Raw genomic sequence first — 14,615 nt, forward strand, 5'->3', positions numbered from 1 at the left:
GTCCAGAGAGCTAAGTAAGACTTTTTTTTTATGTTACCTCTCCTGGGCCTCCGATCATTATACTCGCGGGTCTGCAAAGACCCCCCGAGTATAATAATAGTCTTTGTGGGGCCCGTAGCATCACTTACCGATCCCAATCCCTGCCAGGATCGGTAAGTAAATAGGGCCCGTTACTGTCTGGAGTCACTCCAGCCGGTAACGGCCTATTAAGAAAAAAAAAAACAACACAGTGGTAGCGGCTGTCACCGGGCCCCTAATGTCCCGGGCCCTGTGGCAGCCGCTACCCCGGTAGTAACACCCCTGGACTGAAAACAACCTCTGTACAGCGCGGTGGAATATGCTGGCGCTACATAAGCAAGATACAGTAGATTGTATAGTATTACGCTGTATGTGTGATACATTGATTCCCAGATTTAGGGGCGTCTTCGACATGGCGAGTGCCCTTTTCAAGTACAGCAGTTTAGTAAATGAATTAGTGTAAGCGGACGGCGGTGGATTTAGCGGCAGACACAAGATGGATGACTGATTTCCCTTGGAGCGGCCCCAGCTGTTTTGTGCAGGAACATTCTGTTAGACAGCGCTCACAGGCAGAGCAGCTGCCGATGGCTCCGAGACGAAGAGGTGCTGAAACGGCTGTCACTGGAAATTGAATAGCTGAGAATAAAATAAAATAAGAAAAAAAAAAAAAACTAAACCGGAACATTTCTATAAAAATGTCATCGTCTCGGAGACTCGGCGGTGATTATAGATGTAGACCAAGGGCACTGAAATCCGGCAGTAAATACGGACAGATTATGTGTCCTCGATGACAAATGACCTTCTGCGGGAGGAGGCGCGGCGTGTAGAAGAACAAGTGGATAGGAGGAGAGGAGGAATCAGAGGAACGGACTGCGGAGGACAACAGAGACTATATAAATCCTATTTATTACATGAGGCAAGGAGGACGCCTCCGCCTGTACACACTACCTGCAAGTATCTGCGCTTGATTCATAAACTACTCCCTGCTGGCTATGAAATGCTGGGACTTGTACTTCTACATGACCTACATGAAGGTTGGTATAATATTAACATAGAAGAATGGGATATACATACAATGCCGTGGGAGGTTTTGCGGGCCGTATATGCTCCCATTGTTTTCAATGGGAGCCGGTACCATATACGCGGCGCTATTTTGCGGCCGATGCAAAGTCACGAGTGGTTTTTCTTATTAGGCAGTCATGTACAGAAGTGTAACTTAAAGCTCCTGGGCCCCAATGCAAATCTGTAATGGAGTCCCCACTTATCACGTTCTACCTGTAATATCGGTGTCATTGGACTTGGTTCCAGGGCCCGGTAGCAGTTTCTACCTCTGCACTCCCTGTTGAGTAAGCATATGGCTACACTACGACATATACTCTACCACATAAGATTGCAATGCGGCACTATTACATATGGCCTAATGATAGTGAACTTAGTTACGGTACATAGCAATCTACAAGGTCCTGCAAAAACTGTAGGAAAATCTGACTTATTTCCATGTCCATCAAAAGATCTCTGCATTGCGTCATTGATAGGTGGCCACAAAGTTATGTTTCTGCTCCTATTACAGACCCCTACATGACACTATTATTGGCTTGGGGGGGCCTTTTGGACTTGCCCGACAAGCCTTCAATGCTAAAAGCCATCGATTAATCTTAGTCCTATTATTTGGACTGTATTATTTCCACAAAGCTCATCGTGATCTTGAGTATAATGACCAGAACTAGATCATAGGGATCATTGGTGATATGAGTTGGGGACCGGTAGACCCACGGTCAGGCTGGTAGGTCTGCAGAGGTAATACGCTTGACTGTGATGGTCTGTAGTGTACTTCATATTCACTTAGGTGAGTCCATCAAGGAATCAAGCAAGTGAAGGCATCTAGTCTACCCTATAGATTGTCCCATATGAAGACCACGTCCACCATTTATAACAATTTAGATTTTTTTTACATTTCTTACCTTAACTTTAGGACAATCTGCTCCTCATCCTGGAGGTACTTCTGCCGTTCCTGCTCCACCAGGACGCGCTGCCTCTGCACCGGGTCCTCCAGGTTTTTGACCATCTCTGTCACTTTACTACTGATTTCCTGCTCGGCTTTCTTCATCATGGCTCTCACCATCTCCTGGTTCTGCAGCTGTTACACAAAAGAAATCAAGTTCTTAGTTTCTTTCTTTTTGCCTGAGATTCCTAAGAACACAATTCATCCCTCATTGCTGGAGACGGATCTGACATGAATGCCATGATTAAATAAAAGCCTCTGTATAGAAGTGGAGATTGGTGAGTGACTGCAGCCCCACAGCTGTACAAGATGTATGGAGATGATGGCCACTCACAAGTAATTGTCATCACGGCGGCGACTCTTTCATTCTGTGCCGTATAGGAGCCTATGAAGCTGGGCGAAAGGGCGTAATGGATGGGATTAGGCAGGGTGAAGAGTAGGGAAGATCTGATATCCAAGACATAGGAGGCCATAGTATAAGGAATTCTACATAAAATTGGTGCAACCGTAGAAGGGTAGGGTGAATTTGGCCACAACCAGTGATTGCCATGCTCCTTTAATCATGTTCATGAACCAATGGAGCCGCCATCGTTGCAAAAAAGTTGAGCAATGTTCAACTTTTTTGCAACTAGAAGTCGTGGTCGCAGTAACCTTAAGGCTCCGTTCTCATGGAGTAACGCGCCGCTCATTTAGACACGTAGACACGTGTCAGAGCTCGGCGCTTCAAAACAGATCCCACTGATTTCAATGGGTGCCAGCTTACACGCGTAATACATTGAAATCAATGGGTTACAAAGCCTCCCATTGATTTCAATGTTGAAATCAATGGAATCTGTTTTGAAGTGCTGCGCTCTGACATGTGTCTACGTGTCTAAATGAGCGGTGCGTTACTCTGTTACGGAGCCTAAGGTCGTAATGTGACCCCATTCACTATCATGAGTGAAAGAGTCACAAAAGTGGCATTGCAATCTTTGGTAGGGTTGAGCCGATCTTGACTTTTCAGGATCGATTTTAAAATCCGATTTCTGCTCATTTTTCATTCGAACCCGATCTCGATCCCAATGCAAGTCAATGGGATTTTTTTTTAATCGGAGATCGGATTTTAAAAGCAATCCTATTCACTATACAGCATGGAATCTAACAAATGAACGCTTTAATTGTTAGAATCCAGGCTGTGTAGTGAATCACTAAGTAGCCAGAGGATTTTTTTTTAATCCTCTGGCTACTTAGTCCCCCCTGGTGTCCACTTACCTGCAGAGACGGCTGCTCCGGTGTTCTTCTTCTCCTCACTGCCACTCCACGCTGCTCTTCTCGCTGCCCCCTGCCTCCCAGATTAGGAGAGTGTGGGCGGGTACTGTCTCGTCTCCCCGCCCAATACCCGCCCACACTCTCCTAAGCCACAAGTCCCACCTTCCTAGCTCTTTAAACACTAACCTGGGAGGCGGTGGCAGTGAGGCGAGAAGAGCAGCGTGGAGCGGCAGTGAGGCGAAGAAGAACACTGGGACCGGAGCAGCCATCTCTGGAAGTAAGTAGCTACTAGAGATGTTAGTTTAGTCTCCCATTAGAATGAATGGAGGCAGCCGGCGAGCAGGGGGTTAAGGCTGTGTTCCGGCTGCTTCCATTCATTCCTATGGAACCGCAGCGGAGCCTTCACAATGAGTATACACTCCACTCAGAATGAGCGGAGCGTATACTCAGTGTGAACGCTAAGCAAAGCATTGTGGGAAATAGTACCGATCTCGAACCCACCTAAAAAGATCGTGTTCGGAATTCCAATCGCGATCGTGAAATTTTCTCGATCGCTGATCGGAATCTGATCTTTTCTGAACACAATCGCTCAACCCTAATCTTTGGTCATATGATGGGAGTTTCAGCCAAAGTTGCCTAAATCATGAACGATAGACCTTGTGTGAGAATTTACCGACAAATATATTTCTAGATGGTTCCGACAAGTAAGGAAAGACTCACTGGCCCAGATATACCCCTAAAAAAGTGGCCAAAATTGTTTCCCCTCAATGGCGAATCACAGCCTTTACGCCCCGCTCGTCACTTTATTAGACAGTGGGCGAGAATCTAAGTTGGATGATGTGGGGACACCCAAAGAAACTGGCACGAGTTATACTAGAAGTCTATGGAGGGTTCTGTCTGGGGTAGATTTCAGTTCAGATCTTACACGTGCAGATATTATTAATTGGCCGAAGCGTTGTGACCTAGTAATTCTAGCATGACTTATGCATGACAGATGTCTTAATAAGTATCTTATTGTTTGGAGGGGTTCCCAAAAATAGACAGTAAAGCAACTAAAGAGGAATTGATAGACTAAAGATAGCAGAAAGTGTAGCAGTCCATCTTTACTGGTGTTGCAGTCTAGGGCATTAGCATGGATCCCTTTAAATTCTAACACATAGTAAAATTCTCCCACCAACAGTTTTGGCACAGTCTTAAAGGGTTTTCTCCTATGAACATAACGAAATATTAATTTGTAGACAATTAAAAGTGAAACATTTTTACAAATATAATTGATTAAAAAAATTTGTAAAATTTTACAGATTTCCTCTAACCATCTTAGTGGTGACATCATTTGTCTTGTATGGATATGACCAAAAATGCTGGAAATTTCTATGGTCTGGGGCTTGTCAGAAACTCAGCCATGATGTCCTTATTGTGGTCAGGTTATCAGGAGAACACTACATGTATGAGAAGAGAACCTGACCACAATAAGGACATCATGGCTGGTTATCAGAAGGGGACACTACATGTATGAGAAGATAACCCGACCACAATAAGGACATCATGGCTGGTTATCAGGAAGACGCTACATGGATGAGAAGATAACCTGACCACAATAAGGACATCATGGCTGGTTATCAGGAGTACACTACATGTATGAGAAGATAACCTGACCACAATAAGGACATCATGGCTGGTTATCAGGAGGACACTACATGTATGAGAAGATAACCCGGACACAATAAGGACATCATGGCTGGTTATCAGGAGGACACTACATGTATGAGAAGATAACCCGGACACAATAAGGACATCATGGCTGGTTACCAGGAGGACACTACATGTATGAGAAGATAACCCGGACACAATAAGGACATCATGGCTGGTTATCAGGAGGACACTACATGTATGAGAAGATAACCCGGACACAATGAGGACATCATGGCTGGGTTTCAGACCATAGAAAGTTCCTGCGTTCCTGATACGTCCATACACAGGGAAGATGTGACAGATGACTACAAGTAATTATCTTTGGAGTCTCATTATTTCTGGCCAATTACTGTGACTAGATTGGACGTGTGTCTGCAGATAAAGTGTGCCTGGGCGGGAGAGCACTTTACGTTCCATGGTGGTGAAGAAGCAATTAGGATGGAATCACATGCGGTTCGGGACATGTGAAGGGGAATGCATCTCTTTAATGTTTTAATTACACGTGGTTACATTTCACCGACGGAAACTCCTTATCCCTCTGAGGAAACAAACATGGCTTTTATGTTCATTAAACAGCAGCCACATCGCGAGCTAAATGTGGAGTCATCCAAATATGACTGCGAGAAGCCGAGCGTTCCCAGCGCTTATTACAGGGGGCCTACACCAAATTAGAGACTGCATATGGGGGATAATCAACATGTCTGTCATATGGTTAGTGTTTGGATGTCACTTTTTCTCACACTTCTCAGTGATGGAGACCTTGGATGGATCCGATTCAACAAATACATCGATATCAGATCAGTGGGTGTCCGATAATTTGGATAACACAGTGGTCTCTGACGTCATGTCTGTCAGTCACAAGATCTTACTGCAATTCAGACCCATTCCAAAGGTTTGGGCCTGAGCTGCTATATCAGGCATGGTCACTATCAGGGCCACCGATAGGGCAGTACTACTGGTACTGGCGTCAGGGGCCCGGCCAAATTGAAAAATGGGGGGGGCCCGGTTTTGGCCCGCCACCGTGTGCCGGCCCCCTGGCGCCCGTAGCAGTCATTGTGTATGTCCTATTTCAACTCAGATCTGCATCCAGAGGACGCAGATCTGAGTCGAAGACATACCCCGCTGAAGCAAGGAGCTGACACAGGTCAGCTTCTCGCTTCGCCGCTGCGCGCCTCTCTCCCTGACACATATGCAGCTGAAGCGAGGAGCTGACATGTGTCAGCTCCTCGCTTCGCCGCCGCCGCTGCTACTGGCTTGTAGACACGATGTGATCACATCGCGTCTAAAAGCCAGTAGCCGGCGGCAGCGGCGAAGCGAGGAGCTGACACAGGTCAGCTCCTCGCTTCAGCCATCGCGTCTACAAGCCAGTAGCCGGCGGCGAAGCGAGGAGCTGACACAGTTCAGCTCCTTGCTTTGCCGCTGCGCGCCTCTCTCGCTGTCACATATGCGGCTGAAGCGAGGAGCTGACCTGTGTCAGCTCCTCGCTTCGCCGCCTCCACTACTGGCTTGTAGACGCGATGTGATGACGTCACATCGCGTCTATAACTGTGCGCCAGTGTGAGAGGCGTGCAGAGAGCTGCGAGGGAACGAAGGAGAAGGTAAGTCAGTCAGTGTAATGTGGAACGTGAAACTGGGAGCAGAGAGAGGACGGCATGACACTGGGGGCAGAGATGGAGAGGACGGTATGACACTGGGGGCAGAGATGGAGAGGACATGAATATGGGGGCAGAGATGGAGAGGACGACATGACAATGGGGGCAGAAATGGAGGGACATGAATATGGGGCAGAGATGGAGGGGACATGAATATGGGGCAGAGATGGAGAGGACGGCATGACAATGGGGGCAGAGATGGAGGGACATGAATATGGGGGCAGAGATGGAGGGGACATGAATATGGGGGCAGAGATGGAGGGGACATGAATAAGGGGGCAGAAATGGAGGGGACATGAATATGGGGCAGAGATGGAGGGGACATGAATATGGGGACAGAGATGGAGGGGACATGAATATGGGGACAGAGATGGAGGGCATGAATCTTGGGGTAGAGATGGAGGGGACATGAAACTGGGGGCAGAGATGGAGGGGGGGAACATGAAACTGGAGGCAGAAATGGATGGGCAGACATGAATCTGGGGGCAGAGATTGGATGGGAGACATGAAACTGGGTGCAGATGAAGGGTGTATATGAAGCTGGGGGAGAGATAGAGGGGGACATATAATTTACAGGTGACTGTAGGAGGATTATACTGTGTGCGGGCACATGAAAAATTAATGAGAATGGGTGGAGTCAACATAACGGTGGGTGGGGCTAAATTTGCCGCGCCGCACATTTTGTCCCTCTTTTGGTTCTTCAAAAGTTGAGAGGTATGGGTACAGGGGGCAGTGGAAAGATGTTAGAAGGTGGACGGGGGGGGGGGGATTGTTGGGGCATCGGGTGTGCGGCACTGCGGAGAGGGAACTGGGGCAATAATATATAATATATAAGTTTTTAGCTGGAGAACTACAAAGCACACAAGACCTCCAAAGGTATGTGTGCTTTGTATTAATAATGATGTAGGCTACTAGCATAGCAGCCTGTTTGGGGGTGGGACTTTCACTTTAAAGGAGTGTTCACATTGTGTTTTTGGCCTCCCTTGCCGGGATACGTTGGTAACCAGTCACAATCAGCTACCCACTTATCCCTGCACGGAGAACTGCAGGCCCCCCCCTTTTTTTAATGGCCAGTTCTTCGTGCAGGGATAAGTTGACAGCTGATTCTGACTGGTTACCAACGTATCCCGGCAAGGGAGGCCAAAAACGCAATGTGAATAAGCCCTGAGGATTTATTAGGAGGGCTCTTATAGATGGTGTTGGCTCTCTATAGGCGCTGTCACACGGAGCAGATTTTACCTGCAAATAGAATCTGATTAAGCCTTGTAAAGCTGCTAAATAAAGGGAAATGTAATACAGAATTGGTATGTCGCAAAATAAAGTAGTTTTAAAATGGCGGCAGCCGGGGGGGGGGCCCAGACACTTAGGCTGTATGGGGCCCCAAAATTCCTGATGGCGGCCCTGGTCACTATGCTGCAATACACTGGGGGCTGCAGCATCTGGTCAAGTTTCGCGCCCCCTTCTATCAGCTAATTGTAGGGGTTTTAGTTAGGTATTGGACCCTCACCAACCTGATAATAAGAACCTCTCCTAAGAATAGGCCATCATAGAAAGTATACAAAAAAAGCCCCACTAGCCACATGGACAAGTAAATATCTCATAGATGTAATTCCAACAACTCACCAGTAGGTGGTGCAATGTGCATTGTTATCTGCATGAGGTGTTCAAAGCCCAGATAAAGTGCTGCAAATCTCATTCATCGTGAGATGACTCTGCTCATCCAACTACAACGCCGGCCATTTGTCTTCATCATTTGCTTCTATTTCTACAGATGATATTTGGCAACATCACAAAACTGTGACTCTATGAAAATGTCACCGTCTATAATCGCGGCCCTGTTGTGTAACGGTTATTTATTACAAATTATTCTCTCATCTCTTACAAGGCACCGTATCCAGTGTCTGTGTATGGCGGTAATAGCTGGTAATGACTTCCTACTGTCTGTCAGTTTATGGGCTCGATATCCAAGCTGTATATATATATATATATATATATATATATATATATATATATATAGTACCCATAAGTGCTATAGGTATGTAGGCCACAAATTTACCCTGGGCATATATATATATATGTATATATATATACCTCCCAACTATTGAAGAACCGAAAGAGGGACAAAATGTGCGGCACGCGTAGCGCACCGCTTGCAAATTTAGCCCCGCCCACTTTTGTGTTGACTCCGCCCATTCTCATTAATTTTTTCATGTGCCCGCACACAGTATAATCCTCCTACAATCACCCGCAAATTATATGTCCCCCCTCTATCTCTCCCCCAGTTTCATATACACCCTTCATCTGCCCCCAGATTCATGTCCCTCCATCTCTGCCCCCAGATTCATGTCCCCCATCTCTGCCCCCAGATTCATGTCCCCCATCTCTGCCCCCAGATTCATGTCCCCCATCTCTGCCCCAGATTCATGTCCCCCATCTCTGCCCCCAGATTCATGTCCCCCCATCTCTGCCCCCAGATTCATGTCCCTTCATCTCTGCCCCCAGATTCATGTCCCCCATCTCTGCCCCAGATTCATGTCCCTCCATCTCTGCCCCCAGATTCATGTCCCCCATCTCTGCCCCCAGATTCATGTCCTCCATCTCTGCCCCCAGATTCATGTCCCCCATCTCTGCCCCAGATTCATGTCCCCCATCTCTGCCCCCAGATTCATGTCCCCCCATCTCTGCCCCCAGATTCATGTCCCTCCATCTCTGCCCCCAGATTCATGTCCCCCATCTCTGCCCCAGATTCATGTCCCCCATCTCTGCCCCCAGATTCATGTCCCTCCATCTCTGCCCCCAGATTCCTGTCCCTCCATCTCTGCCCCCAGATTCATCTCTCCACATCTCTGCCCCCAGTGTCATGCCGTCCTTTCCTTCATCTGCCCCCAGTTTCACGTTCCACCTCAGTTTACAACTTACACTTACCTTCTCCTCGTTCCCTCGCCACTCTCTCTCTCTCGCACATAGTTGTAGACGCGATGTGACGTCATCACTTCGCGTCTACACAGCCAGTAGGCGGCGTGCAGCGGCGAAGCAAGGAGCTGAGCTGTGACAGCTCCTTGCTTTAGCCACGTATGTGTTCAACTCAGATCTGAGTTGAAATCGGGACATACTTCCCTCCAACCCGGGACCGGAATCGTGAATGTCCCGCGGAAATTGGGACAGTTGGGAGGTATATATGGAATTTAGAATGTGAACCCTCTCGGGACAGTGTGGACAATATCTTTATAATGCGCTGCGGAATGATGCGTATGATATATATATACACATACCAGTATATACTGGTACCTGCATATTTTCTAAGACCATTACTAATAGCCACTTAATTCCTATAGGATTTCCCTTCCTCTTTTCCAAACACTACATCATCCCTTGCACGAGTATTTTTGGACTGACTTCCTATAAGTCCTACTTTCTCCATTACGTCTTCTTTCTAAACCTCTCCTTACTTTCCATAGTTGCTGCCAGTATCTTATTACCGCTTATTCCAGGTCTACAATTACTAAACCTGGCTACACCGTGCCCATTCCCCTCTATGATTAAGTGTAACAAAGAATAATATAGATCCTAACAGATCTCAGATGGACGGTATAATACCAGGACGCCTATGAAATGGGGAGGAGATGGCGGCCCAGGAATGAACATCTGTAAATGCGATATAAGGAACACAGGTGCTCGAGATGGCGGAGTGAAATGTGCATTGGATGAGCGCCATGATCCTTGTGCTATCAGTTATTGTGATCTATGGACATCGCCTTGAAATGGCCAAGGATTACATTCCCTGTAGATGATGGGAATGTCTGTAGCAGCAGCAGATGAGTGTGCTGATCTTGTGGGGGGCAGTGACCTGTTCCTTTATGTGATTGTATTAGGAGAGTCTGACAGCAGAACCCAACATGTCAGCTGCAGATAGATAGGTTATGGACCCCTGAATTAGATGGTGTTTTCCCCTTGTGAATCGCTACTTCTGTTGCTGATATATGGACAGGATTTGGAGCAATCCATGAGGCGGCGGGGGCGCTGCTTCCTCAACTGTCCCCCAGAGCTGCATTGTCCACCGCCAGTGCCCCTTCTGTCTTGTGCTGGGGCTGCATTGTCTGAAGCCCCCCGTGGTCCCTGGAGAAGGACCGATGACATCATCCACATACGTCATCAATTCCTTACCAGTGACAACTTTGGCCACTGATTGGTTTCAGTGGTCACGTGAGCCTCGAAGCTTCTAGCAGACTGGCCATTGGCGGTGTGGCCAATGGGAGAGCCGAGGACAGGTGATATGGTTTCTCCAAATTCTGGATAATCCCTTTAAATCATGGGGGAAAAAAAGATGCTGAGATGACTACTTACCTGCAGCTGCCTCATCTTCTGCAGCTGGAGTCGGAGTTCTGCCACATTGCGCCTCATGTCATGTAGACTGACTTGGACATCAGTAGACCCGGCCGGTGGGGGTTGGGAAATGACAGCCGTAGTTTCAATGATTGTTAATGAATTCTTCCCACCGGACACAGAGTGACCTGTACAAATAATATAACAAGTCATCAAAAGTATCCGAAATAGATCTATCAAGCCAAGACTCTTATGAAAGAACCTCTTACCGGGAAGCCATTCACTTACATTATAATTTCCTGTCAATCATAATCTTCTCAAAATACGTTAGCAAATGCTTAATACACAAGGACCCATGAAGCCAAGTGCTTTTATAGGCGTTATCTACTGTTAGGAAATAGGTTTTGATTGCTTTCCAGAAACAGCGCCACTCCTGACCATGGCTACATCTGGTATTGCAGCTCTTTTTGATTCAACTGATATCAGAATTGCAATGCCTGACACATCCTATAGACAAGAGTGGCGCTGTCTCGGAAAAAATACCTGATCATTTTTACTAACTGTAGGTTTTTACTTCTATGTACTAGGGTATAGTTCCCAATCTCATATCCCTAGCTTAGAAAAATACAAACACAAAGGATAAAATATATTATTATTATATTATTAATTATTATTATTATTATTATATTAATGGAGCCAAATATTAACCCCCAAAAAACTGTTGACCACTTTTAGCTACTATATTCCCCCTAGTTCCATTATACACATATATATTTGCTTGGCTGAGCATGCATGTGTTCTAAATACGGAATGGGAAGTAAACTACTGCTAGAAACCTCTGACAGCAACTTACTTCCCTTAAAGGGAGTCTGTCAGCAGAACCCAGCACATTAGCAGACTGATTCAGGTGACCATAACCTAACAGTGTTCTTAATTGTGAATCGCTGCCTCCCTTGTAAATGAGCACTTTGGGGCATTGAGGGAATTGCCATTGCTCCAAAGAGGTAAGCGGCAATGACCTCCATGCTTAAAATAGCTTATTAGGATATTGACAAGAACAGCAAGATTTTGGCGATGGAGGCGGCAAGTCACAAGGGGAAACACCGCTTGGTTCACGTCCCCCTAACCTATTTATCCTGGGCCTGGGTGCTGGTGACACACTCCCTTTAACAACAAAAAGATTAGGCATGCTGAAATCCCAAAGCCCAATCCTTCTTTTCCCCATTTGGGGGAATTCAGATATTTGGGGGGGGGGGGGGGGGGGGGTGTTAGCCATTCACACTAAAATCAGTAGGTTTGGCTGACATAATCTAAAGTGCATGACCTCCTTTAGTACCCTAAGGAGTCCCATAAGAGAATGGGGAGGCCATCTAGAGCCACATCCTTGTAGATTTCGAACTCAAGAGGTGAGAAAACTGGATCATATTGAGCTGAGTTTGTTCCAAATTTGCCAAAAAATCAGTTTCAAACTAATCCAAATATTTTGGGGTTTGAGTCACACAAATCAATTTTGGGCTCTGCCTCGGCCTCCTCCAGTGTTCCATCATTGGCCTCCTACATCACCGTTGAGACCTGTGCTTGGGCCTCAGAGATCACATAGGGTGGCGTCAGACGTCAATGGAGGATGCCATGGCGGAGCCTAGAACAGGCACGTAATGTTTTTTTTACTTTTAAACACCTTCCCTGCCCTCTGGTAATTACTTTGTGGGGTCGGAAGAGACCCCAGATTATAATAAACAACTTTTATCCAGGATATCCAGATCAGGAAAGTCATTTTTTACCCAAACCTTGTGAACATTTGTGAATCTGAACTTCTCGAGGTTCGCTCAGCCTTACTCAAGGCCCCTAGTGCTGCAAGGTAACAAAACAACCACCGAGCTAATGATACAGATAGCCCAGAATAACTCATAATAGGTCTCCTTCTGGGGTGGTACCATGTTACTATTATCTTTCTAAAAGTTATAGCATGTTCCTCTGTTTAAGCAGAAGATTCTGAGGAACCGGCTGGTTAACAATGGAGATTGCAGAATGCAAATTCTGTGCTGGCAGAACGTATGCCCGTGGATTATATAAAATGAACATGCAAATATAGGTCTAGTAGCATGAAAGAAGACTTTGTCTCGAGCGAGTGAGGGCCGTGACTGTGCATGTATTAAACAGAGGATTATCTGAAGCACGTCTCCTATTCCAAAGGATATAAAAGTGGCTACTTTCTATTGAGACAAGAGCGTAACAGATATTTTACATACTTCCTGTGCACCAAGAGACAGGCCAAGACAGGAAGAGTTGGCCACTAACGGGAAGACAGAAAATGCTCCCTGGGTTTGTGCTTTTACAGATGAATCCTACAAGGAAGGGCAGGGCTTCCTCAGTGTTGGACTTGGATCACCTTACTGTAACATTTCTGTGTTCAGTCACATTCTATTATATCCAGAAATGTTTCTACTTGTCAAGGATCCTGATGTGATACCACATGAATACAGACTGGGTACAGAGCAGGGGTTGCAACCTATAAAGTATTGTCAAGAATAGATGGTTATTAGAGATGTAGCTTGATGCTCCCGGGCCAGGTGAAGATCCATTTATAGCACTGGTGGCTTGTGCTTCTACGTGTCCCAGTCATGTGAGGGATCCACCAGGTGCACAGATCATAAGAAGGCTCAGATGTACCCTAACAATTTGCCGTGAGTCTAACTCTTTGACAGGGACTCCTACTCCAAATCATCTCCCACCTAGAAAAAGAGGAAGACCTACTCAGTTCAAAAGAGGAAGACCTACTCAGGCTAGAAGATGAAGAACTTTAGCCAGGCTAGACGGCAAAGAACTACCAAGCCTAAAAAGCAAAGCCCTATCCTAGGCAAGCTGAACAAGACCTTCCCAAGCCAGAAGAGGAAGACCTACTCAGGCTAGAAGATGAAGAACTTAGCCAGGCTAGATGGCAAAGAACTACCAAGGCTAAAAAGCAAAGCCCTATTCTAGGTTTGATGATGAAGACCTAGCCAAGCTAAAAGGTGAAAATCTTTTAGGTTATAAAAACAGAGTAGACGATTAAGATCTTCTGAAGCTAGAATATAAAATTCTATCTTGGTTAGAAGATAAAAACTTGCCAAAGCTAGAAGAAGATGAACCACCCAGGCACGAAGATTAAAACCCTAGGCAGCAGATAAGATAAATAGCTACCCAGGTTAGAAGATGTAAATATACAACGGAAAGAAGATAAACAGTTTTCCTAAGTTAGAAGATGAAGACCTACCAAAGTTAGAAGATGACGATCTATCTAGATTACAAGATGAAGATCTATCCAAGTTCGAAGACAAAGGCCTACCCAAGTTAGAAGATAAAGATCTGTCCAGGTTAGAAGATGCAGACCTATCCATGTTTGAATACGAAGACATACCCAGTCTACAAGTCTTCAGTAAAAGACTGCCTGTGATACTGGATCTATTCACAGACTGTATTTATGGGCAGATGACTTTATCAGTCCATAAATACTTCTGGCCCAGAAATGTGGTAAACCCCACTCCTGAATATGTTTATCCACAAAATCACCAACACATGGCTCAGTGTCAGCCGGGAGATGACAGCGGTGAAATAATAGAACCAACTAATGTAACCCCAAAATAAAAAAAAGAATATCAAATGGTTCCCAACAACCAAAACATAACATAACTCCAAAAGAA

The 14,615-nt window shown here is 46.0% G+C and overlaps 1 protein-coding gene across 14 annotated transcripts in view; it reads right to left on the reverse strand.

The window, feature by feature from the left end:
• Window positions 1-14,615, reverse strand: part of KIAA1217 (KIAA1217 ortholog) — a 411,023-nt gene that overhangs the window by 19,593 nt on the left and 376,815 nt on the right. For all 14 annotated transcript variants that reach the window (XM_075271664.1, XM_075271662.1, XM_075271660.1 and 11 more), the window contains 2 exons: window positions 10,957-11,123; window positions 1,980-2,155 (listed from right to left, as the gene is read on the reverse strand). In XM_075271664.1, coding sequence (XP_075127765.1) covers window positions 1,980-2,155; window positions 10,957-11,123 — 343 coding nt within the window. The remainder of the gene's footprint in view (window positions 1-1,979; window positions 2,156-10,956; window positions 11,124-14,615) is intronic.

This window comes from Leptodactylus fuscus, chromosome 4 (genome assembly GCF_031893055.1).
Source record: "Leptodactylus fuscus isolate aLepFus1 chromosome 4, aLepFus1.hap2, whole genome shotgun sequence".
NCBI lineage: Eukaryota > Metazoa > Chordata > Amphibia > Anura > Leptodactylidae > Leptodactylus > Leptodactylus fuscus.